Source organism: Macaca fascicularis, chromosome 12 (assembly GCF_037993035.2).
Source record: "Macaca fascicularis isolate 582-1 chromosome 12, T2T-MFA8v1.1".
Taxonomy (NCBI): Eukaryota; Metazoa; Chordata; class Mammalia; order Primates; family Cercopithecidae; genus Macaca; species Macaca fascicularis.
The window spans coordinates 70,269,873-70,293,897 of NC_088386.1; the positions used below are offsets into that span (position 1 = coordinate 70,269,873).

Genomic DNA, 24,025 nt, shown 5'->3' on the forward strand with positions numbered 1-24,025 from the left:
AACACCTGCTCTTCCTGACCTGTCTTTACAAAGAATCACACGCTGGATCCCCTGACTGGACCCTCCTGGTCATCTCAGCACCTGCTTCCTCTTCCCCATCCAGCAACCAATCCAGACCCTCCTCCTGGACATCTCTCAAGTCTGTCCTCTGCTCAACACATACTCTGCTTTGGGCTCAGTTCAGGTCTCTCAGTGGCTCTCACCTGGCTGGTTTAGAAGCTCAATGACTGTCCCTGCCTGCAGACCTACCCTCTCAGCTCACCTCTCATGTGGCCATCCATGCCTCTGGTCCCATCTTTGCTAATATCCTCCCGTGGATTCTCACTGCTTCCAGGTAAAGTAGTGTTTCCTGGACATGACACCCAAGGACCTCCCGACCTGTTGCCTTATCTCCCACCCTGTGTGCTCCCCAAAAAGCTTCAGTGTCTCCAACATACCCTGTATCATACCACACAGACACACACCACACAGACATGCCCCACCCCTCCCCACGGCACTCTGCCTGAAACATCCTCCCTCTGCCTCCTTCCCCAGGGCCACTGCCTGTGGTCTTGCAGGTCATGCATCTTGGCTCTGGGTGCACTATGGGCATGTAGTATGATGTTGGGGTACCCTGAACTTTCATGTGCATGACCTCGAAAACTATGTGACAGCCCACACTCCCCTTGTTGCCCAAACTTCTGGTCATCCTTCAAGAATAATACTTCTCAAGGGTGGTCTGAGGACCCCAGCAAAAGAACTATGTAAGGTGCCTTCTAAAAACAGTGCTTCCTGCCAGGCACAGTGGCTCACACCTGTAATCTCAGCACTTTGGGAGGCCAAGATGGGAGGGTTGCTTGAGCCCAGGAGTTCAAGACCAGCCTCGGCAACATACCCAGTCTCTACAAAAAACAAAAACAAAAACAAAACAAACCAGTGTTTCTGGACCCACAGGATCAGAATAGTTGAGGAATGAATGAAAAGGCAGGAAGAAAACAACAATGATGTTGTTTGTGATTATGGGTGCTGAAAATCTCCATGTCCTCGTGTAATCATTACAAGAAGTCAATGAAGGCCCTTTAACAAATGCAGAGACTGAGGCTCAGAAAGGTTAATTACCTTTCTTCAAAGTCAAACAGCTAGTAAAATAGAAAATGCAGCATTTGATTCTAGGCCATTAAAACTTTAAAGTCCAACTACCTGCCTATACCCTGCTGTAATGGTTAATTTTAGGTGTCAACTTGACTGAACTAAGGAATACCTAGAGGGATGGTGAAGCACCACTTCTGAGTGTGGCTGTGAGGGGGTTTCCAGAGGAGACTGGTGTCTGAGTTTGGTTTGATCTTCTGCACCCTAGGAGTAGATCCATTACGTTTATGACATTATGCTGCTTGGACCTTTATGAGCATGAAGTAGCAACTACTATGGACTTGTTGGTAAGTAATTTGCATGTCAGAGGGTGGAAAATAAATCCAATCAAAATTTAAGGGCCTTCTACCTCTGAAATTTCTAGGAGTCCAGTGGTATGGAGCCTGTTGATATATCCCTTGTAAGGTGAAAGTTAAGTTGTTGCACCTGGTCTCTTCTACAGCCAAGAAAAAGGCACACTGCCTAGTGGGCCTACTTGGATTTTGGAGTCAACATATTCCTCATTTGGGTGTGTTACTCAGGCTCATCCACCAAGTGACTAAAAAAGCCGCTAGTTTTGAGTAGAACCCAGAATGGGAGAAGGCTCTGCAACAGGCCCAGGCTGCTGTGCCAGTTGTTCTGCCACTTGGGGCCATACGATCCAGCACATCCAATGGTGCTTGAGGGGTCAGTGGCAGATAGGGAGGCTATAGGAGAATCACAGCAGAGGCTCTTAGGATTTTGGAGCAAGGCCCTGCCATCATTTACAGATAAGTACTCTCCTTTTGACAGATAGCTCTTGGCCTTGGTAAAAACTGAATGCTTGACCATGGGCCACCAAGTTACCACACAACCTGATCTGGCTATCATGAACTGGGTGTTATCTGATCTACCAACCCATAAAGTTGGGTGTGCACAGCAGTGTTCCATCTTTAAATAGAAGTAGTATATACATGATCAGGCCCAAGCAGGCCCTGCAGACACAAGTAAGTTACATGAAGTGGCCCAAATGCCCATGGTTTCTCTCTCTCCGCCTGCACCCGTGGCCTCATGGGAAGTACCCTATGATCCGCTGAAGAGGAAGAGGAGGCCAGGTCCTGATTCACAGATGGTTCTGCACAATATGCAGGCACCATCTGAAAGTGGACAGCTGCAGCACTATGGCCCCTTCCTGGGACATCCCTGAAGGACACGGGCGAAGGGAAATCTTCTCAGTGGGCAGAACTTCAGGCAGCGCACCTGGCCATGCACTTTGCATAGAAGGAGAATGGCCAGACGTGTGATTATATACTAATCCATGGGCTGTATCCCACGGTTTGACTGGATCGTCAGAGATTTGGAAGGCACATAATTGCAAAATTTGTGACAAATCCTGGAAGAGGTATGTGGGTAGACCTCTCGTGTGGACAAAGGATGTGAAGATATTTTTGGCCCATGCAAATGCTCACCAAAATGATCTCTGCAGAGGAAGCCTTTAATAATCAGGTGGTTAGGACGACTTGTTCTGTGGATATTGTCAGCCTTTTTCCCCAGACACCCCTGACATGGTCCAATGTGCTCATGAACAAGGTGGCCATGGTGGCAGGAACGGAGGTTATACATGGACTCAGCGACATGGACTTCCACTCACCAAAGTCAACCTGATTACAGTCACCCACTGAAAACCCAATCTGCTAGCATCAGAGACCAAAGATGACCCCCAATAGGGCACTATTTTCTGAGTGATCAGTCAGCTATTTGGGGGCAACTTGACTACATTGGGCCTCTTCCATCATAGAAAGGGTAGCATTTCGTCTTTACTGGAATAGACACTTACTGAGTACTACAATACTGACACTGACTGGAATAGACACAAGGATATGGATTTGCCTTTCCTGCATGCAATGCTTCTGCCAGAACTACCATCTGTGGACTTATAGACGCCTTATCCATCATCATGATATTCCACACAGCATTGATTCTGACCAGGAAACTCACTTTGTAGGCAAAGACGTGACAATGGGCTCATGCTTATTGAACTCACTGGTCTTACCATCTTCCCCATTATCCTGAATCAGCTGGCTTTATAGAACAATGGAATGGCTTTTTGACATTGCAGTTACAGCACCAGCTAAGTGACAGCATTTTGTAGGGCTGAGGCAAGGTTCTCCAGAAGGCTGTATATGCTCTGAATCAGTGTCTAGCATATGGTCTTGTTTCTCCCATAACCAGGATTCGTGGACTCAGGAATCAAGGGGTGAAAATGGGAGTGACACCACTCGTCATTATCCCTGGTGATCCACTAGTAAAATTTTTGTTTCCCATTTGCACAACTTTATGCTCTGCTGGCCTGAAGTTCTTAGTTACAGAGGGAGGAATGCTTCCACCAGGAGACACAACAATGATTCCATTGAACTGGGAGTTCAGACTGCCACTTGGCCACTTTGAGCTCCTTATGCCCTGAGTTGACAGGCTAAGAAGGGAGTTATGGTACAGGCTGGGGTGATTAACCAGACTTCCAAAAGGAAATTGGGCTACTACTCCGCAATGCAGGTAAGGAAGAGTGTGTCTGGAATACAGGAGATCCCTTGGGGCATCTCTCAGCATTAGCATACCCTGTGATTAAGGTCAATGGGAAATTGCAACCCAATGCAGGCAGAACTGACTACAAATGGCCCAGACCCTTCAGGAATGAAAGCGTGGGTCACCCCACATTGAAAAGTGCCATGACCAGCTGAGGTGCTTGCAAAGGGAATACAGAATGGGTAGTGGAAGGAGGTAGTTACAAATACCAGCTATGACCACACAACCAGTTACAGAAATGAGGACCATAATTGTCATGAGTGTTTCCTCCCCTTTGTTAAAAATACATTTGTATGTATATATACATATATTAAGCAAATATCTTTGTGTTCACTCCTCTCTCTTATGTAGCATAAGATATTGACTTTATATCAGTATTGAAGTATTGTTAATTTTACATCATAGTATTTAAGTTATGGGATCTCACGGGAGGAGTAAATATCAATCAAGGACTTGACCTCCTTTCTGGGGCAGGGGTTAATGCATTTTTGGTTGAATGCAGGATAGCTGTATCACACTGGGTGAACTATTAACTTGTTATTGTCTTTATTTGGAGACCAAGTATGGCTTAAGGAGATGGGTATGGGTGCCAAGTTGACAAGGGGTGGGTTTGTGATGGTTAATTTTAGGTCTTGACTTGACAGGATTAAAGCATAGCTAGAGAACTGGTAAAACATCATCTCTGGGTGTATTTGTTTCCACAGGAGTCTGATGTGTCAGTCAGACTGAATGGGGAAGATCTGTCCTCAATGTGGGTGGGCACCATCCAGTTGGCTGGGGGCCCAGATAGAACACAAAAAGGCAGGGGAAAGGCAAACTTGTGTCTCTCTTCTTGGAGCTGGGACACCCTCCTCCTCCTGCCCTTGGAAATCAGAACTCCAGGCTCTCTGACTCTTGGACTCCAGGACTTAGACTGATGTTCCCTCTGGGTTCTTAGGTCTTCAGCCTTGGACTGAGGATTATCCCATGGGCTTTCCTGGTTCCGAAGCCTTCAGATTTGGACTGAGTCATGCTACTGGAATCCCAACTTGCAGACAACCTGTTGTGGGACTTTTCAGCCTCATAGATATATTTATGATGTCTCATATGTATTATTTATTTTCATCTTGTAAACTTTAACCCATAATATAGTTTACTCTACAACTAGAAACTGTGATACACACACATATCTTATTGGTTTTGTGTTTCTGGAGAACCTTGACAAATACAGTTGGATTATGGTGATTTGGAGGCCATCAACTAAGCCTGGCCTGTAGCTGCACAGTTTCTAGTTCTTGGGTAAACTATATTGTGGATTAAAGTTTTCAATGTGAAAAGAAATCATTTTCTCTTCCACTTACTTCTTCAGAATTTTAGAAATGGTGATGTGTAATACATTTCTGGTTTCATTTATAGGACTTGAACCTCGAACATGATTGGAATAAGGGCTGGTAGCAGGGGGCAGGCAGGAATTTTAATTGGGAAGACAGAAGGATGGATTTTTGCTGAGACTGAAATTCTTGAAAACACTGAGCAGAGTTACAGGATGGCCTAGATGGAGCCAGGGGTGGCTGGGAGAGCCAGTGAACAGATGAACTGACCCAGCCTGGAGCTGCTTTGGAATCTCAAAGTCTGGATTCAAATCTTAGTTCTTCTAGTTTGAGCAGAGAACTTTACCTCCCTGAAATTCAATTTTCTCATTTGTAAAATAGGGACATTACAGAATTTCCCTGAAATTTAGTTTTCTCATTTGTAAAATAGGGACATTCTAAGATTTTATGAAGGGTATGAGGATGAAGTCAACCCATACAGGCAAGACGATTTCCACAGTGCCCAGGCCCTACTGTTAGGACTTGTTTCCCTTCAGACCCTGATCAAGCCCAGGTGCCATATGAGACAGGTAAACCTTCTCTGACTTCTCAGGTCTAGAAATCTGCTTTAAAATATGGAATTTTTATCAAGGGCAGTGGCTCACACCTATAATCCCAGCACTTTGGGAGGCCGAGGTGGGCGGATCACTTGAGCCCAGGAGTTTGAGACCAGCCTAGGCAACATGACAAAACCCTGTCTCTGCAAAAAATACCAAAGTTAGTTGGGTGTAGTGATGTGCACCTGTAGAATCACCTGAGTCTGGCAATGGAGGCTGCAGTGAGATGAGATGGGGCCACTGCACTCTAGCCTGGGTGATACGAGTAAGACCCTGTCTCAAAAAACAATCAAACAAACAAAAAAACCCATGGATTTTTGATGCAGTTTGCATTTTAGTTTATTTCATTTCTACTGCTCCCTCTCTCTCTGAATCAAATGCCTTATCTCTTTAGGACTGGTAGATGGGGTTTTATTAGTAGGTACAAAACTGACTGTTAAGCAAAGGATACACTACATTTTAAAAAGAACATCAGCAACTCCCTAGTGGTCTCGTGGTTAGACAAAATAAGTAAACACATAAATATAACAGCAATGACAATGCAACAGAAAACCTCAGTTATCCTGGGAAAAACTCTTCCAGACACTGGAAATGAACACTTTTTTAGTGGTTAGTTTCATTTACTAAAGAGGGTTCACTCTTCAGGGAGACAGCAGAACTAAAGGGAGAAGCAATGTGAAAACACTTCAAGGCTATAAACTTACATAAAGGTAAATCTTATCAATAATAAGTACAGAAGATTACACGTTTGATAAGTGCGAGTGTAGCAAGCAGACAAATCTTCCTCTCCTGCCCTTCTTTGCTCTGGTAGGTTCTGGGGCAGAGCTAGGCTCAGCTCACTTTCTGCTCATCCTTGCTGATTTAATTCAATGAGTCGACCTGCAAACACGGCTAGGGTTCCGATGATGCAGACGAGCATGAAGACTCCGAGGAGAATGTGGTCCATCACCATTGCAACATACTTCCACTCCTCCGCTGCCTGGGAGAGAGGAAAATGTTAGACAGAGTCTCCCTAAGGTGGTTTGCATCATCTAAGGGCCCTTTAATTTGTAGATCTCTAAGTCCTGCCATCCCTTGGCTGACATTATCTTTATTTTTTGAATAGATTATTTACAAAGTGATAACTTACTAAGGTGGTCTAGAGGTGGTCACCAGGGTTCATCTCAGGTCAGTAGCTGCCTGTTGTATGCCACCTACTTGTCAAGTCAACTCACCATCTGTGCTTATGCATTTGACCATTTAAACCCAGAGGCGTGGATTTCAAGCCACAAAGCTTACATTGTTAGACTCCTGGTCTGACTTCATGGTCTCTGCGATGTACTTGATACCCTCGATGGCACTTTTCACCTCGGGGTGTTTGATCAGGGGAGAGTGGAAGCCCATGGGTGGAGGCCCTGGCTTTCCAGAAATGTCGGAGATATCGATGTCTTCTGTAAAAATCTTTTTGTCTTGCTTTTCTCTAGATGGTCTTTTCATTGTGGAGAAAAACATGATATTTGGGATAGTGTCGATAAAAACCTAATACAGAAAAGAAATCCATGCATGAGAATTATTGTCCACAAGGAAAGCATAAAACTCTGTCTTTGAACTATCAGTGTGATTTGGGGCAGGTCATTCAGTTTTTCTGGGCTTCAGTCTTCTTGTCCTTAAAACAAAAGAACTATACTAGATTTTTTCAAAGATCCCTCTGTATCCTTCCTGTGAAATGGCTATGGTTAACAGCGATGATTCTGTAATGTGAGAAGTTCGCCACCGGAGGGAGCCCATGTGCAGTCATCGACCTGGGGCCACCAATGAGCTTAAAAGCTTCAGGATCCCTTACAGGTATGGAAACTGCCTTGGCAATGTGTCACCCGGATCAAATGGTTAAAGAAGGGGCGCCTCCACTTCCAATATATCCCACAAAACAGCTAGACTGTTTTCTTCTGTTTCCTGTTCCTGAAGAAACTGCAGTACAGGTATTGCCAGGAGCCGTCTAACAGCCTTTACAGAAACAGGGACTCTTAACTCTCTTCTTAAAAGAGTACATTGTGAGCAGTAGCTGCTTTTGTCAATTCCTGACAAATATTTTACATTCTGCACAAAAGATCCTGGACTTCAGTGTCTCTGTTAAGTTTTGTCAAAGAAAGACATATTTGAAATGTTAAATTTTAAAATTCAGTAACGTAAATATTTGAGAGCAAGTCCTTCACTAAAAGTCACCTTTTGACCCTCTCTTATGAGGAACCCCGCATCTCTAGCCCTCATTCTATTCTCAACAGATGATTTCACCAGCAAAAAGTCAGCCAGTCTGTTCAGAAATTGGAAAACATACAAAAGAAATCTCGAGAATTTCACGGCATTTCAATAAAAAGAGCTGTTTGTTGATCTTCTCTAATTAAAGAGATTCTTTAAACTTGAATTTGAAATGAGCTTTGTTAATTCTGTTTTTCTTTTCTCTCTGGGAAGGCTACAGGAGTTATTTATTCCTAAAAAGAGGCCAAAGAAAGTTCCTTCCAAAAATTCTAAAGCCCAGAAAGAACTCAGTTCCAGCCGGGCGCGGTGGCTCAAGCCTGTAATCCCAGCACCTTGGGAGGACGAGGTGGGCGGATCACAAGGTCAGGAGATCAAGACCATCCTGGCCAACACGGTGAAACCCCATCTCTACTAAAAATACAAAAATTAGCTGGGCCTAGTGGTGAACGCCTATAGTCCCAGCTACTCAGGAGGCTGAGGCAGGAGAATGGCGTGAACCCAGGAGGCAGAGCTTGCAGTGAGTCAAGATCGTGCCACTGCACTCCAGCCTGGGCGACAGAGCGAGACTCCGTCTCAAAAAAAAAAAAAAAAAAAGAACTCAGTTCCTAAATAGCCCCAAGTATTAGCTAGAAACCCATTGGTTCCTCGAAGGGGAGGCCTGTAGATGTGCCCCCACGTGGAGTCTGCAAGGGCCTCCCCACTCACCTTCCGCACCCAGTCGGGCATGACATGGGTGCTGGGTGAGCGGTGGTGTGTGTTGATGACGATGACGGTGATGATGATGGAGGCAATGACGAACACCATGGTGAACAGCATGTATTTTCCAATCAAGGGTACAGCACTGGACGTGGAGGGGATCAGCTCCACGATGACCAGAAGGAACACAGTCAAAGACAGTAAGACAGAGATGCTCAGAGTCATCTTCTCCCCTGGAAAGACAAAAAAAAAAAAAAAAATCCCACAACCACCTATCTGGGTTGGGCTGCAATGTTCCTCCCACCCCACCATTTCTATGTGGAAGTCCTGAGTCCTGGGACCTCAGAACGTGACTCTATTTGAAGACAGGGACTTTAAGGAGGTAATTAAATGAAAATGAGGTGATATGGGGTAGTGAGTAATCAAGTATGACCGGTGTCCTTATTAGGAGAGGAATTAGGACACAGATGCGTGGACGGAAGGCCATGGGACGCAGGAAGAAGATGGCCATTACAAACTAAGGAGAGAGGCCTCACAAGAAACCAACTCTGCTGGCACCTTGATCTTGGAATTCTAGTCTCCAGAACTGTGAGAAATTACATTTCTGTTATCTAAGCCTCCCAGTCTGTGGTGTTTTTTGTGGCAGCCCAAGCAAACTCATTCACTGAAACCCAAGGGTAAGAGGAATGTTCTCAAAGCATTATTCTGGGAAATCTCAAAGCATTTTTTTCTGCAGAATTTCCTGTGTAACCTCCATACCTTAACTTTTCTGACAGCAGCCAGTGGCAAGCATTTCCATTAGAGGCTGCCAAGCAGAAAACGGAACAATATTTCATCTCATGTTCCAGATTTCTGATCCTTGGTGGAACCCAGGAAACTGATAGGAGTTCTGGGTGGACAAGCTGGACTCGGTGTGGCATTTCCCATCTGCAGCAGGATGCATTAAACCTCATAAAACTGAATCACCCCTGGCCTACTTATTACCCAGCAGATGAATGGGCAGCCTGGAAGTACATGTTTCTTTCTGTTATTAAGGGAGCAAGCTGTAACACCAAAACCCAAGAAAAGGACAAAATCCGAAAGGCTAAGGAGTTCTCCTTGGCATCCTGAGTGATCTTCTGATACGGTGGTTTCACACCACTCACTGTCTCATTTTCATGTAAGAGGAAGTTTGTCTTCTCACTTATTTCTTGTTTTGTTTGTTTTGTTTTGCATACTAATGGAGCAGGGATTTCCGCAGCCCCCACCTCTTTTCTGCAGACCCTTTGATCTCAGGAGGGTTTTGGCTGGGCAAACTTGGCAGCAGGAAGGTCAGGGGCTGAATGGCACTGAGGTATTTTTGTGAGGCTTGACCTCACCAATGAATATTTGTTGAACAAATATTCATTGAGTAAATGAAAAATCTTTTACTAGATGCAGCAGAGAAGCTCTGGGAGGGACTTTCCCTGGGCTGGCCTTGCTGTTGGTGCTGCTGGAAACCCTTGTGTTACCCTGCTTTCAATGATGAAGCTTTCCCCTACTGGCTGCTTCCGGATTCTAGAATATGTATAGAATGTGTGTGTATGTATAGGATACAGCGCGGATGCTAACAACAGATTGTCAGTTCTACCTGGTGGGTAGGAACACCTTTCCAAGTGAAAAAGAAGACAACTACAAATACAAAATATTTGTCCGCTTATATAAAATTTCTTGATTTATAATAATAATAGCCAACATTTATCATCAAGCATAATCTTTGTCCTAAGTGCTTTTCTTCCTTCTTTCTTTCCTTCCTTCGTTCCTTCCTTCCTTCCTTCCTTCTTTCTTTCCTTCCTTCCTTCCTTCCTTCCTTCCTTCCTTCCTTCCTTCCTTCCTTCCTCCTTTCCTTCCTTCCTTCCTTCCTTCCTTCCTTCCTTCCTTCCTTCCTTCCTTCCTTCCTTCCTTCTTTCTTTCTTTCTTTTCTTTTCTTTCTTTCTTTCTTTCTTTTTTTTTGTGACGGAGTCTCACTCTGTTGCCCAGGCTGGAGTTCAGTGGTGCCATCTCGGCTCACTGCAACCTCCGCCTCCAGGGTTCAAGCGATTCTCCTGCCTCAAACTCCCAAGTAACTGGGATTACAGGCATGTGCCACCACACCTGGCTAATTTTTTGTATTTTTAATAGAGATGGGGTTTCACCATGTTGGCCAGGCTGGTCTCAAACTCCTGACCTCAAGTGATCCATCCGCCTCGGCCTCCCAAAGTGCTGGGATTACAGGCATGAGCCACTGCATCTGGCCCCTAAGTGCTTTTCAAGTGCAAATCATTTAAGGTTTATAGAGACTCTTGTTAGTTCCTATAATGCCCCGACAGTGTTTTTATTTTTAAAAGTTTCATTTGAGGGCCTGGTGCAGTAGCTCATGCTTGTAATCCTAACACCTTGGGAGGCCAAGGCAGGGGGGATCACTTGAGGCCAGGAGTTTGAGACTAGCCTGGGCAACATAGCAAGACTCCATCTCTATTTATTTATTTTTTTAATGTAAAAAGTTGCATTTGATTAGAAGATTGAAAAAATTGTGTTTGCAATAATTTATTTAAAAACGAGTGCAGGGGCCGGGAGCGGTGGCTCAAGCCTGTAATCCCAGCACTTTGGGAGGCCGAGACGGGCAGATCACGAGGTCAGGAGATCGAGACCATCCTGGCTAACACGGTGAAACTCCGTCTCTACTAAAAAATACAAAAAACTAGCCGGGCGAAGTGGCGGGCACCTGTGGTCCCAGCTACTCGGGAGGCTGAGGCAGGAGAATGGCGTGAACCCGGGAGGCGGAGCTTGCAGTGAGCTGAGATCCGGCCACCGCACTCCAGCCTGGGCGACAGAGCCAGACTCAGTCTCAAAAAAAAAAAAAAAAAAAAAAAAAAACCAAAAAAAAAAAAACGAGTGCAGGGCAGGCACAGTGGCTCACACCCATAATCCCAGCACTTTGGGAGGCCGAGGTGGGCGGATCATTTAAGCCCAGGAGTTTGAGACTGGCCTTGGCAACATGGTGCAACGCCATTTCTACAAAAAATACAAAAATGAGCCAAGTGTGGTGGCACATGCCTGTAGTCCCAGCAACTCAGGAGGCTGAGGTGAAAGGATCACTTGAGCTTAGGAGGTTGAGGCTGCAGTGAGCCGTGATCACGCCACTGTACTCCAGCCTGGGCAACAGAGTGAGACCCAGTCTCAAAAACAAAAACAAAACCCTGAATGCAGTCACTGGACCATGCACTCTGTGGGGTGAGGCACTTTCTGTCTTATTCTCTACGGTCTATCTGCCACATAATATTTGTTCAGCAAATATTCATTGAGTAAATGAATAATGTTTTTTCCTAGTTGGCAAGTTGGATTTAAAGTTTCGTGGGTGTTTTTTTAAGTCATTTTGATAAAAATTGCTACCTGTCATAAACTTGAGGTCTGTCTGTAGCATCTTTCTTTTTTCCAAACTTGTCTGCCGTAAATTGTTTATGAATAGTGACTTGCGGGCAGGCAGATGGGTACCCTTTCCTCCTTTCTAGTAGATTGTTGTTGTTTGATAAAATTATGTCACAGATATGATTACTCAGTAGGAGGTGAGTAAGTTGTCTAGGCTGATATGTGAGAAAGAATAGCCGCTTGGGAAGTAAGGTCTTGTGTGTGAAGATGCCGCCGTCTGGAAATAGATTCTGCATATCTCTATATGCAGAATATCTCTATATGCAGAATAATCTATTTTCAAGTGGTGAGCAGCGGGTAAAGGAGCAAGACCAGGATTAGTCAGTATATAGAAGGTGACTTCATCGTGGAAGTGGCATGAGAAGTGTCTGGGATCACACACCTTACCCAGCACATTTCTGGGCACACAGTTGGTATTCAGCAAATAGGTATTGGTGGTTAATGTACTTTAACCAGCCTGAGCTACAACGTGCATCTTGAGGGTCATGTTCAACTCCCTGCCGCTCTGGATGTCCGCCCCAGCTGTGAACTCCACTCACGGTGACTCTCACCACTGCACACGCCCACTCAGCAAATACACCCTCCTAATGATGATGGTTCGGGTCGATCTGCCTGTTTGTTAGCACATGATTATTTCTGGCTTTCCCCAAAATAGCAGCACGAGACCCATCAGCGTCAGCAGCAGCCGTCATGGCAACCGCACCCACCTGAGTCTGTGGGCAGGTAGAATACCAGGCCAGTTAAGAAGGAGAAGAGCAGGCAGGGGATGATGACATTCACGATGAAGTAGAGGGGCAGGCGCTGCATGACGAAGTGGTAGGTGATGTCCAGGTAGGGGGTGTTGGGGCAGCAGGAATAGAACACCCAGTGCTTCCAGCCTCGGGACTCCTTGATCACCCACTCTCCGCTCTCCATGAAGTTGCTCAGGTCTGGCTGGTCGCTTTCCTGAGAAAGGAAATGAGGTTTCGAAATCCCAGGCAGGTCACCCTGATGAGGGGCAGCGTTTTGTAATCAGCAGTGACAAGGCCACAGATTCCAGCTCTGTGGGTCACACACCCAGGAGGGACTCTGGGGCACTACTTCTTTGGGGTCTTAGATTCCTTTCCTATAACATAATGGGGTTTGGACTAGTAGCATTCTCCATTTTGGCTACACATTCAAGTCACCTGGGAGCTTTAATACATATTGATGCCCTACTGCCACCCAGGCCCATTACATCAAAATTTTTGAGACTGAGCCTGGGCGTAACAAATTAATTTAAGCTCCCATTTTGTTCTCCCTTGCCAAACAACTCGAACCATCAACCTGGATGATTCCTGAGTTCTAACTGGTACTGACAGCCTATGATTTTCCAAGGAAAAGTTGGAGACCCGAATCACACTTTTCCTGAAACCACCCTTATCATATGTGGCCACCACCTACCGGGTTGATGGCCACGACAGAGCCGTCATAGGTCCAGGTACCCAGCTTCATGCTGCAGTTCTGTTCATCAAAGGGGAAGTGGGTGACGATGATCTCACAGTAGCTTTTAAAGATGGCTGGAGGTGTCCATGTGATGTGGCCAGTGTGGTCCAGGAGCACTTTGGTGAACTTGACAATAGCAAAGTCACCATCTGCACTACAATTGGGATAAAAGAGGAAAATGGCTCCAAGTGACAGATGAGCATTCCATTCCGCTTGGGAATGTTAACAGGAGACAGCTGTTAATTATTCAGGTGCTAATTATAGAAGCCCTCTTTTGGGCAGTGTCACTTCTTATCTATTACAATGTTTCCCAAACTTGATAATAAGAATCACTGGAGTGCTTGTTAAAAATACCGAGTCCTGCACACCCTCTAAGTAAACCCTGAATCTGAGTATCTGGGAAAGAATGTAGGAACCCACAGGTTTAAAGAAATAACAGGTAACGTGGGTCCACTGCATCCCAGATTATTTTTCCAGCCCTCAGGAGTATTTGTAATGTTAATCTTCATCTATTGCCTCCTTGATGTACTGTGTTGGGGGAAAAAAAAACAGGAATTTTACATAAAAGCACCTCCAGGGGCTCGTTACTGTGACAAGCAGGTTAGGGAAGGGGCCTCCTACTACTTTTGTTGTTGTTGTTGTTGTTGTTGAGACAGAATCTCGCTTTGTTGCCCAGGCTGGAGTGCAATGGTGCAATCTTGGCTCACGGCAACCTCCACCTCCTGGGTTCAAGCAATTCTCCTGCCTCAGCCTCCCAGGTAGCTGAGATTATAGGCGCCCGCCACTACACCTGGCTAATTTTTTGTATTTTTAATAGACACTGGGTTTCACCATGTTGACCAGGCTGGCCCTGAATACCTGACCTCAAGTGATCCGCCTGCCTTGGCCTCTGAAACTGCTAGGATTACAGGAGTGAGCCACCGTGCCTGACTGGCCTACTGCTTTTTAAAGAACGATTTAGAACTCTCTGGAGTGGAGTCACAAACTCAGATACCTCCAGGGCCAGACAGGTGAGGAATGAGTGCAGGGTGACACTGCTGAACAGACTGCCCCTCTCTCCTGTCAGGAAGGTGCCACCTTGCAGTGTTCCCTGATGTGCTCGTGTGGGAATGAAGGCCCAATCTTGCCAGATTTGGATTCTTCCTCAGAAGCTGGAAACCTAGATTTTTTTTTTTTTTTTTTTTTTTTTTTTTTTTTTTGAGACAGAGTCTCGCTCTGTCACCCAGGCTGGAGTGCAGTGGCGTGATCTCGGCTCACTGAAAGCTCTGCCTCCTGGGTTCCCGCCATTCTCCTGCCTCAGCCCCTCAGAGTTTAAGGTTACAATGAGCTATGATCACACCACAACACTCCAGCCTGAGGAACTGAGGAGAGACCTTGTCTCAAAAAAAATTCTGGAAGTTTCAATGTTGGATTTTTCTAGAGAGGCTAAAAAACAGATTTTAATGTGATATTTCTTGGTTTTCAACTGTTGGCAATGATTTATTATTTTTAAAAATACAGACACCATGGGAGGTTCTAAAAAAACAAAATAAGCCACTTCTGCTGGCCTTATTCAGTGGACAACTTACTCTTTCCATAAACAACAGTCTGTGTTCAAGGGATTTAGCAGAGGGCAGGGTGTTAGAATAGGTGTTGAATGGGCAGGATGGGGTCTGTCTCAGTGGGATTTCAGGCACATCATAGCATATGTTGGTCCCTCATGTCATAAATCAAGAGGTTTTCTTCCCGTTGGTTTTTCCTTGGGACTGAAGTGGGCTCTGTACCTGGAAAACTGTGTGGCACTGGACCCACCCAAAGCAGCCCGAAGGGCAGAGTCATAGGATTGTCTCAGTCTCTCCCAGTAAGCAAGTAAAACAGAGTTCTCTCCTCACCAGGGTGTTCCTCAGTGAGTTTGGCAAAAGAACCAAAGGATTTTAATTGCTCTTCTCAGATTCCTACTGGAAGAGGAACTGAAAGATACTTTATCAGCCCATTTGTCCAAAAAGGTTACACAAATGATCGAAAAATTTGGCTCAAACTTGAACCCCAGGTATAATTGGACAACATGTGGCAGAAAATCGAAGCTTGAAAGGGCCTGCCTTAAAGGGTATGGTTTTCATCCACTAGCCCTGTCACCTTCCCTGAGTCTGCTAGAACACACAGCTTGTAGACCCCCAACACATGTTGTATAATGTCAGACCATAAATCCTCCGGGCCAGTGTCGCATGCTTCTGCCGGGGAAGGATGCTTTTTGAAAATGAGCATTTCCTGACAAATGAAGGGCGTATGCTAATGAATGTGTCATTAGACTAGCACGTCTTGAATAATATTATAATTTCACAACATGCAGTCTGTCGTGGGGCCCAGTGGATGGGCAGTGAAGGCATCCCAGGCCAACAGCAGCAGTGGGTGTCAGGAAGGCGTTCAGGATGTGATGAGTAACAACCCCAGTAGGCTCAGAAATATTTGGTAGGGAGGACACTGGATTCCAAGGAACTCAGCGATAGGGCATTTGGGTGCCTTGGAAAGTTGCCACACGTGCTTCAGGGGCTCTCAGGGATCAAATGTCCCCCACGCTCAGCCTGGATTCAATTTGGCTGCAGTAATCCTTTCTCTTTAAGTCATGAGACACCGTATGGCATCCCTAGCCCATCAACTTGGCTCTTGGTTTAGAGTGATTTATTTTTTTAATTTTCTAGAGACGTTGTCTTGCTACGTTGCCCAGGCTGATCTCAAACTCCTGGCCTCAAGCAATCCTCCCACCTTGGCCTCCCAAAGTGCTGAGTTTATAGGTGTAAGCCACCATCCTGGGTGATTTAATATTAGCAGTGGTGAGAAGCATTCCGAGCGCGCAGCCCTTCCATTAGGGCACTTTACTCCACCTGCCCCAGGAGCGCCCTCCACCACCCATGCAGTTTGCTCACTTGTTATAGAGAACAAAGTCTGGGCGCCAGATCTTTTCTGAAGGAATGTGAATTTTTTTCACACCGCCATAGTCATCTGGATTCCATTTTAGGTTGTAATCCACCCATTGCTAGAAACAAAGACATACAGCTAATTAAAAAGTCAAAAACAGGAGATTATTAGATTTATTTTTAAAATCTAAGATTATCAAGAGCCCTGATGTGCATGGGAATTCAGTATTGACAGAAATTGTGCTTCCATAAGAAAAGTTGGATTCAGAATTCAGCTTTCACTTCAGTAAATAAGAACAGCAAACAGCACTGATGATGTGCTCACACTGTTTCAACCACCTTACCTATATTAACTCATTTAGTCCTCACAACAGTCCCATGAGGGAGGGTGATTACTGACCTCATTCTACAGATGAGAAAACAAAGGAACCCCCCAAGTCACGCAGCTGGGAGGTGGCAGATCTACCATGTCACCCTGTCCACCCCCAGGAAAGGAGAAAGATCCTAGTGTGAACATTTTCCTCAAGCAGGCAGCATCATTTTTAAAAAGTACCATATATTTTTCTACATTATAAAAGTAATGGCTGGGCGTGGTGGCTCATGCCTGTAATCCCAGCACTTTGGGAGGCTGAGGCGGGTGGATCACCTGAGGTCAGGAATTCGAGACCAGCCTGGCCAACATGGTGAAACCTCATCTCTACTAAAAATACAAAAATTGGCCAGACGTGATGGTGCACACCTGTAATCCCATCTACTTGGGAGGCTAAGGCAGGAGAATTGCTTGAACCTGGGAGGCGGAGGTTGCGATGAGCCGAGATCGTGCCATTATACTCTGGCCTGGGCGACAGAGTGAGACTCTGTCTCAAAAGAAAAGTAATACAGGTTGAGGATCCCAAATCTGCAATCTGAAATGCTCCAAAATCCAAAACTTTTTGAGCACCAACGTGACACTCAAGGAAATGTTCATTGCAGAATTTTGAATTTCAGATTTTCAGATTTGGGATGTTTAACTGGTGAGTATATGCAAATATTTCAAAATTAAAAAAAAATCCAAAATCTGAAACACTTCTGGTCCCAAGCATTTTGGGAAAGGGGTACTCCACCTCTATGTGCCCATTGCAGCAAAACTGGAAAGCACAATGCTATGGGTTCAGTTGTGTCCCCCTAAAATTCACGCTGAAGCCCTAACTCCCAGTATTTCAGAATGTGACCTAATTTGGAGATAGGTTCTTTAGAGAGGTAATTATGTTAAAATGAAGTCATTAAAATAGACTCTCATTCAATATGACTGGTGTCTTCATAGAAAGGGGGAATTTAAAGATATATACATGTATTTAAATATACATATATATCATACGTATATGTACTACATACACAAGAAGAACGCCATCTGAACATGAAGACAGTCATCTACAAGCTGAGGAGAGAGGCCTAGGACAGATTCTTCCCCACAGCCCTCAGAAGGGACCAACCCTGCCAATACCTAGACTTTGGACTTCTATCTTCCAGAACTGTGAGATGATAAATTTCTGTTGTTTAAGCCACCCAGTTATGGCAGCCCTAGCAAACTAACACACACAGAAAAAGCCCTAAAGTTTAAAAAAAGAAAAAAAAAGCAAAACTGAAACCAAACAGGATCCATGCTTTCACCATCTCAAAATATCTACTTTCAACATTTTGGTATATATCCCTGTTACCCAGATTGATTTCCTCTGGGCCCGGGTTTAATTTCAGGTGAATAAAAGTGACATATATGCGATTATCTGGCTAAGTTACCTGTTTCAGACGCACATTGGTTGTCACGATCTGATTTACTTCATCCTGGAAAAAAAAATAAGGCATCATTTTTTGGGGGGAGAGAGGGGACCCAGGGGAGGAAACCCAGGGGTGAGAGGTCCGGGTGTGTGGGCAGCCCCCAGTGCTCTTGTCTCACCACATTGATGAGCTGTATCAGCTGCAGGCCCACGGTGACCTCCACGACCTGGTGGTGGTCTTCCACTGGCCGCACCACGCTGCTGTAGTCTTTAAATAGCTTTGCCACCAGACGGGTCTCATGTTCGGAGCCCAGGACGAGGCCAGCTGAGACAGCAGATGACACCCACACTATCAGATTCTGCTCCCCACCCTCCAAACACATGAACATGAGGAACTGAGGCATGAGCCTCAGTTCCTTCTAATGGAAGGCACACAGCCCTCCTTGTTGAAAGGCTCCCAAATGCAGCCGTTATTGCCTTAAGTTGTTTTCCAATTACAGTTACTGGTGCAGTCCCTTACCCGGTGACAGTGGGGTATGCCAGATAATCACAACACTTGTACTTTGGACAGGTGACATTCCTAAATACAGCATGGCTGAATCAAGTTTGCCAGGTACACACACACACACACACACACAGGCACACACACACACATGAAAAAAAAGCCCACAAAAAAGGCAATCTTGGTGTTTCAGAGCAGTGTAATGAAATCTTGTACTGGCTGCGTCAGATCTCATGATGCCATGAACAGCCAAAACTGATGCTGGTTCAAACCCTCTAGAGTGGCCATAATTAACAAGTGGAAAATAACAAGGGTTGGGAAGGCTGCAGAGAAACTGGAACCTCATATGTTGCTGGTGGGAATGTAAAATGGCAGTTCCTCAACAAGTTAAACACAGTTACCATACGATCCAGCAATTCCACTCCTAGGTCCACACCCAAAAGAAGAGCAGCATTATTTACCATAGCCAAAGGGTGAAAACAACTCAAGTGTCCATCAACAGGTAAATGGATGGACAAATTATGGTATACATATGAACTATTATTCAGACAAGTAAAAGGAATAAAGGAATGATGTACTGACACATGCTACAACATGGATGGAGCTTGGAAACATTTTGCTAAGTGAAAGAAGCCAGACATAATGGGGCAAATATTGTATGATTTCATCTACATGAAGTATCCAGAATAGGTAAATCCATACAGAGAGAAAGCAGAGCAGGAGTTACCAGGGACTGGGGGGAGAGAGGGATGGGGTGAGACTCCTTAATATGCATGATGTTTCCCTTTGGGGTGATGAAAACGTTCTGGAAATAGATAGTGGTGATGGTCATATAACATGTGAAGGTACTTAATGCCACTGAATTGTATACTTTAAAGTAGTTAAAATGGTAAATTTTATGAAATGGGTATTTGACCACGATTTTTAAAAAATACCACTGCTGGCAGGTACACGTCCTAGTTAACTTGTTAAAGTAGAGTGAAAACTGTGCTTTGTTGACCTGGGTTTGGGGCTCCTACTTGGAACACGAGCGATTCCAAGGAATCTTTACTACATTTCCTTCAGGATAGAGAGCAATATCATCTAATACTCTCAGAACCCACGGCCCCCTTTTCTATCTACAGCTCTTTTCAATCTTCATCAGCCTCAGATGAAGCAGGCGGGCAGATATCCTCACCTGAGATTCAGGGAGGTTGGACCACTTGTCCAAGGTCATGTGACCAGTAAGGGCAAAGCTCGGTTTAGAATCCTGTCATTCTGCGCTGAGCTCCTGCACTAACTCTTGATACTAACAGTGTGTTGTGAGCTGTCCTGGAAACTCACAACTGCAAGTGCCACTATTCCTAGGAGAAAATGTGTTCCAAATCCCAAGTGTCTTATGAAGGATCTTTGTAACTCAAGCCTTCCGTGCATTGGGGACTGTGTGTTCAGAGCTGGGAGAGGAAGTAGACACATGATGCATTTGCCTTCATTCACGTAACCAGATCTCCCCTTTCCACAGGTTATTGCTGAGGCTGCAGTGCAGTAGCACAATCACAGCTCACTGCCGCCTCGACCTCCCAGGCTCAAGCAATCCTCCCACCTCAGCCTCCCCCAACCAAGCAGCTGGGACCCCATCTCTATAAAAAAATACAAAAATTACCTGGGTGCGCACCACCACACCCATCTAATTTTTGTATTTTTTATAGAGACGGGGTTTTGCCACGTTGTTCAGGCTGGTCTCAAACTCCTGAGCTCAAGCCATCCACCTACCTTGTCCTCCCAAAGTGCTGGGATTACAGGCAAGAGCCACCTCACATGGCTAGTTTCACAAATTTTCTGAACCCAAAATGTTCCAAGGGCACTCAGTGCCCAACCATGCAGAGATTTCACATGACATTTCCCCAAAACCATCTGCATCTGAGGACTCTTGAAGGGAATATGTTGTTTGAAGATCCAGTTTTTGCAACCACCCCATTGAGCCCCTGGGACTTGATAATCCTTCTGTCCTCCATGCATTTTCTATCCTGGGCCTCATCCCTCCCACGGTGGGGTTGCAGACTGGAATGGATTACTGAGCGCCTTGGCCACTGAATTTGAAGCTGTTGCTTTGGCCTTGCCTTGGGCTGCTTATTTTTAAATGACTGTTCACTCCAGTTTGACAGGAAGAACATATTAGAAAGCAGAGGACAGAGCAGATGGTCAGCATTATGTAGCAGGAGGACTACGCAGAGCAACCCTATGGCCCACTAAGAGGAAGGGGAGGATGACAGAAGCAGGCATAATCAGCATTTCAGCGACAGTCACCTCCTCCTCTCCCACCCTAGCCAATAACAAGGTGTCTGTTCCTTCCTTAAGGAATTTGTAAGGAAGGAGGGCTTCATTTCTTAGATTGGTTCACTGGTATTCTTTTCTTTTTTCCTCCCCAAAGCAGGGTAGAGTGATAGAAAACTCACAGGACTCAAAGTCAGAACTCTATGATTCCCTTCCCAACTCCAATATGGCCTGGAGAGTTGGATTAGTTCTTCACGGATTCAGTGAATCACAGTAAATACTTTTGTAAAAAGGTAGGGCATAAATAAACAAATATGCAGATAAAATATTAAATAATGTAAAATCTCCCTTTTTAGCAAGATTATATTTGTAATCTTTAGTCAGATGATGGTAACATTAATTTATTCATGAACTATTTATTGAGCGTTTACTGTAAGCAAGGCATTGTTCTGGGACCTCTGAGATATTCAAAAGTGAATCCTTCTTCCTACCCTCATGGAGATTGACATTTGTCATTTACGTAAATAACTGTGAACAAGTTGGAAAGTGATATGCCATAAGAAAGATGGCAATGAGGTGCTTGGGATTCCAGAGGCAAAGAGAAGAAAAAGTTAAAGTGAAAAGTGCTGTATAAATAGAACAGAGATCACGCTGTGTTAAGCTAACACAAGAAAAAGGTCCCTGATATAAATGACAATTTTGTCCACAAAGGACTGATTCTAAGAAGGGAAACTCAACCACAATTTCAAAGTGTTCCTTTTGTACCACACTGGTTCAGTTTGTATTTGTCTGTAGGAAATAGCTCCCCGGGCTGGTCAAAACAAAGTTTGAACTGTTACTAGTCCTTATTAGATCATTATTATCTTAGATCATTATTATCTTAACCTGATCCTGTATCTCTTGCTACCTTTGGCTAGTTCAGGCTGTGTTTTCTGACTGTGAATGTAATAAACCGAGTCTCCAACTGACCACATTCCAAAATGTATAAATTAAGTGACCTTGGGCATCAGCTTTAGCTTCCTGGTAATAAAAAATTGAGGATGTTGGACTGCCTGATCTAGCTCTAAATTTCTGTAAAACACCCATGGAAATCAATGCCAGCAAACTCGAGATTTGCCCTAAATACATATCACATACTTCTTTAACAAGCTAATCATGCATTTTTGGTTAGCAATAACCAAAATCCTAAGAGCTCTCTTAAGGATTTTTACATTAAAGCATATCATTTAAGAATTTTTCAGTGAGTGTCGTTTTGCACACACACACACACACACACCAAGTCAGCTTTGATTGGACAGAGTCCAAATCCCACAGGATATAATTTATCTGAGTTTAGGCTCTTTCACTCAACTCTGCTATTTGAAAAAATTAATAATAAAGCTTTTTGCCTCTTGCCCAGAAGGCCTGTGTTTTTCAGAGCAATATTGGAAATGAAAAATCACAGGATGTCAGCCACCTTGTTTCTCAGTTGGGATGATATCACCAGTAAACTTTTATGTGAAGCAATCAGCAAACATCTCCTGTTTCCCTCTAGCGGAAGTCTGGGATTCAGGATGGTGTTTCAGCTGCTGTGTTAGGACACATTCCAGAGTAGAATGCAGGTCAAATGCCGTGCAAGGTTTTATAGTTTCAATTCAAACCCAAACCTATATATAGTAACATCCTTTAAAAAAAAAAAAAAAAAGTAGATAGGAATGCATTCATATGGAATTTCTTTTTTATTTCACAAATTCAAAAAAATTACAAAATACTTCTGTCTCTGTGGAGAGAGTTTAGTTACGATTATTAACTGGTTTCTATCTCCAGCACATGTAGCTGTCAATCAGTCCTCTTTATTATTAGAATTCTCCTGGGGCAGTAAAAGGACTTGTTATTTCCATTGTTTGTGATTATAAGGCACTGTTCTAAGTCTCTGTCGTTGTTTAAATATGAACCCCAGGACACTACCATGGTCCACAAGTGGTCCAGGTCCTACAAGTGGTGCAGAGTGTTCAGAGGGATGAGTTGGCTGCCAGGCATGATGGAGGGAGAGACGTGTGTGTGTACCTTGAAGTCTTTGATCAGGCAGTTTCTATTTTAATTAGATAACGCAAACTAAAAATCTTTATCCAAAAACTCAATCAAGCTAACATCAGGAAGAAATTGACAGAGCAGCCTCTGGTTGGGGAGGATCTGCCGTTTTGTGGTCTCATCAAAGAAGCAAGACTTTGATTGGGGGCCTCCAGGACTTTAGCCTCAAAGGAGAGCCCTCCCCGATCCCCTGACCCCAGCACTTACCTGAGCAAAGGCTAAAGAGCAGGAGGAGAGGCCAGGGCTCCATGGGCCACCGGAGCTGGTGTGGACCAGGGCAGAGTGGTGGCCTGTACTTCTCACTGGCACTCTGACTGGGCGCTTGGCTGCTGGAGGGTTTGGAAAGCAAGTCGGCTCACTAGAGCTATTGTTTTACACCACCTGTTTGCGGGAGCGACAGCTGGGCTGCCCTCAGCCCTGGAGCCCAGGGAGTTACTGGCACTGTACACCATTACAAATGTGCCTCGCTTTACACAATTGCTTACCCTTGACAAGCTGAGTATGAACTGCGTTATATTTTAAATGCACCAGGAGTCAGATCTTAATGAAAAAAAAAATGTATAGAAAGGAAGGAATTATTTTGAATGGTGAGCAAACCGCCTCCCTTTTGTGTAAACCAGAACCTCGTCTCTGTGGGTTGATTTGATTAGGGACATTTGGTCTGAGTAGATAGTCAGCTGTTTGTCCTAAACCACAAAAATCCACATTCTGCAAACATGGCTTCAGTTTCATTTCCTCTGCCTCAGTGTTAGGCTGAGGGTGCCGGGGGGCTTTTGTGACTGCCTTCAGAAGAGTGTAGCTGGTGTTGAGTCCGCTGCTGAAGAGCCCCCATGCTGATTGGGTTTGGTTTTTAACAAAGACAGCTTCTTCCATAAAACTGACTTTACTGGCCCCCAGAGTGGTTGTTCCAACCCCTGCCTCTGTATCAGGCAATACCTATCCCACAGGAACCATTAGCTGGAGCAAATTGCCCACGTCCTGTGCACTGTGATTCAAGTGAAGAGTAATTACCGGGAAAAAGTGTCCCACCGCATCAGCAGTTGTTCCGGGTCCCTGCCTCCTTCCATCCGTTCCTCTGCCCACTCTCTCACTCAGGGAAGCAGAGAGCAGAGTGGTTCCGCTTTTCAATTCTTTTGCTTGAAAAACATCCTGAAAA

At 44.8% G+C, this 24,025-nt stretch overlaps 1 protein-coding gene across 1 annotated transcript; it reads right to left on the reverse strand.

Moving 5' to 3' along the window:
- Positions 1-5,889: 5,889 nt before the first annotated feature.
- CHRNA1 (cholinergic receptor nicotinic alpha 1 subunit) lies at positions 5,890-23,185 on the reverse strand. Its single transcript, XM_015432377.3, has 9 exons — positions 23,077-23,185; positions 18,224-18,369; positions 18,067-18,111; positions 16,300-16,409; positions 13,355-13,550; positions 12,640-12,877; positions 8,516-8,739; positions 6,854-7,093; positions 5,890-6,554 (listed from the first exon to the last, which is right to left on the reverse strand). The coding sequence occupies exons 1-9, from the start codon at positions 23,117-23,119 to the stop codon at positions 6,423-6,425; spliced, it is 1,374 nt and encodes a 457-aa protein (XP_015287863.1). The 5' UTR covers positions 23,120-23,185; the 3' UTR covers positions 5,890-6,422.
- Positions 23,186-24,025: the final 840 nt, after the last annotated feature.

Excerpts from the sequence above, each read along its gene's own strand:
- CHRNA1 (XM_015432377.3), bottom strand. The coding sequence starts at position 23,119 with ATGGAGCCCTGGCCTCTCCTCCTGCTCTTTAGCCTTTGCTCAG. Across the intron at positions 8,740-12,639 it reads CTACCTGCCCACAGACTCAG|GGGAGAAGATGACTCTGAGC; the intron begins GTGGGTGCGGTT and ends TTGTCTTTCCAG. Across the intron at positions 6,555-6,853 it reads CAGACCAGGAGTCTAACAAT|GCAGCGGAGGAGTGGAAGTA; the intron begins GTAAGCTTTGTG and ends CCTCTCTCCCAG.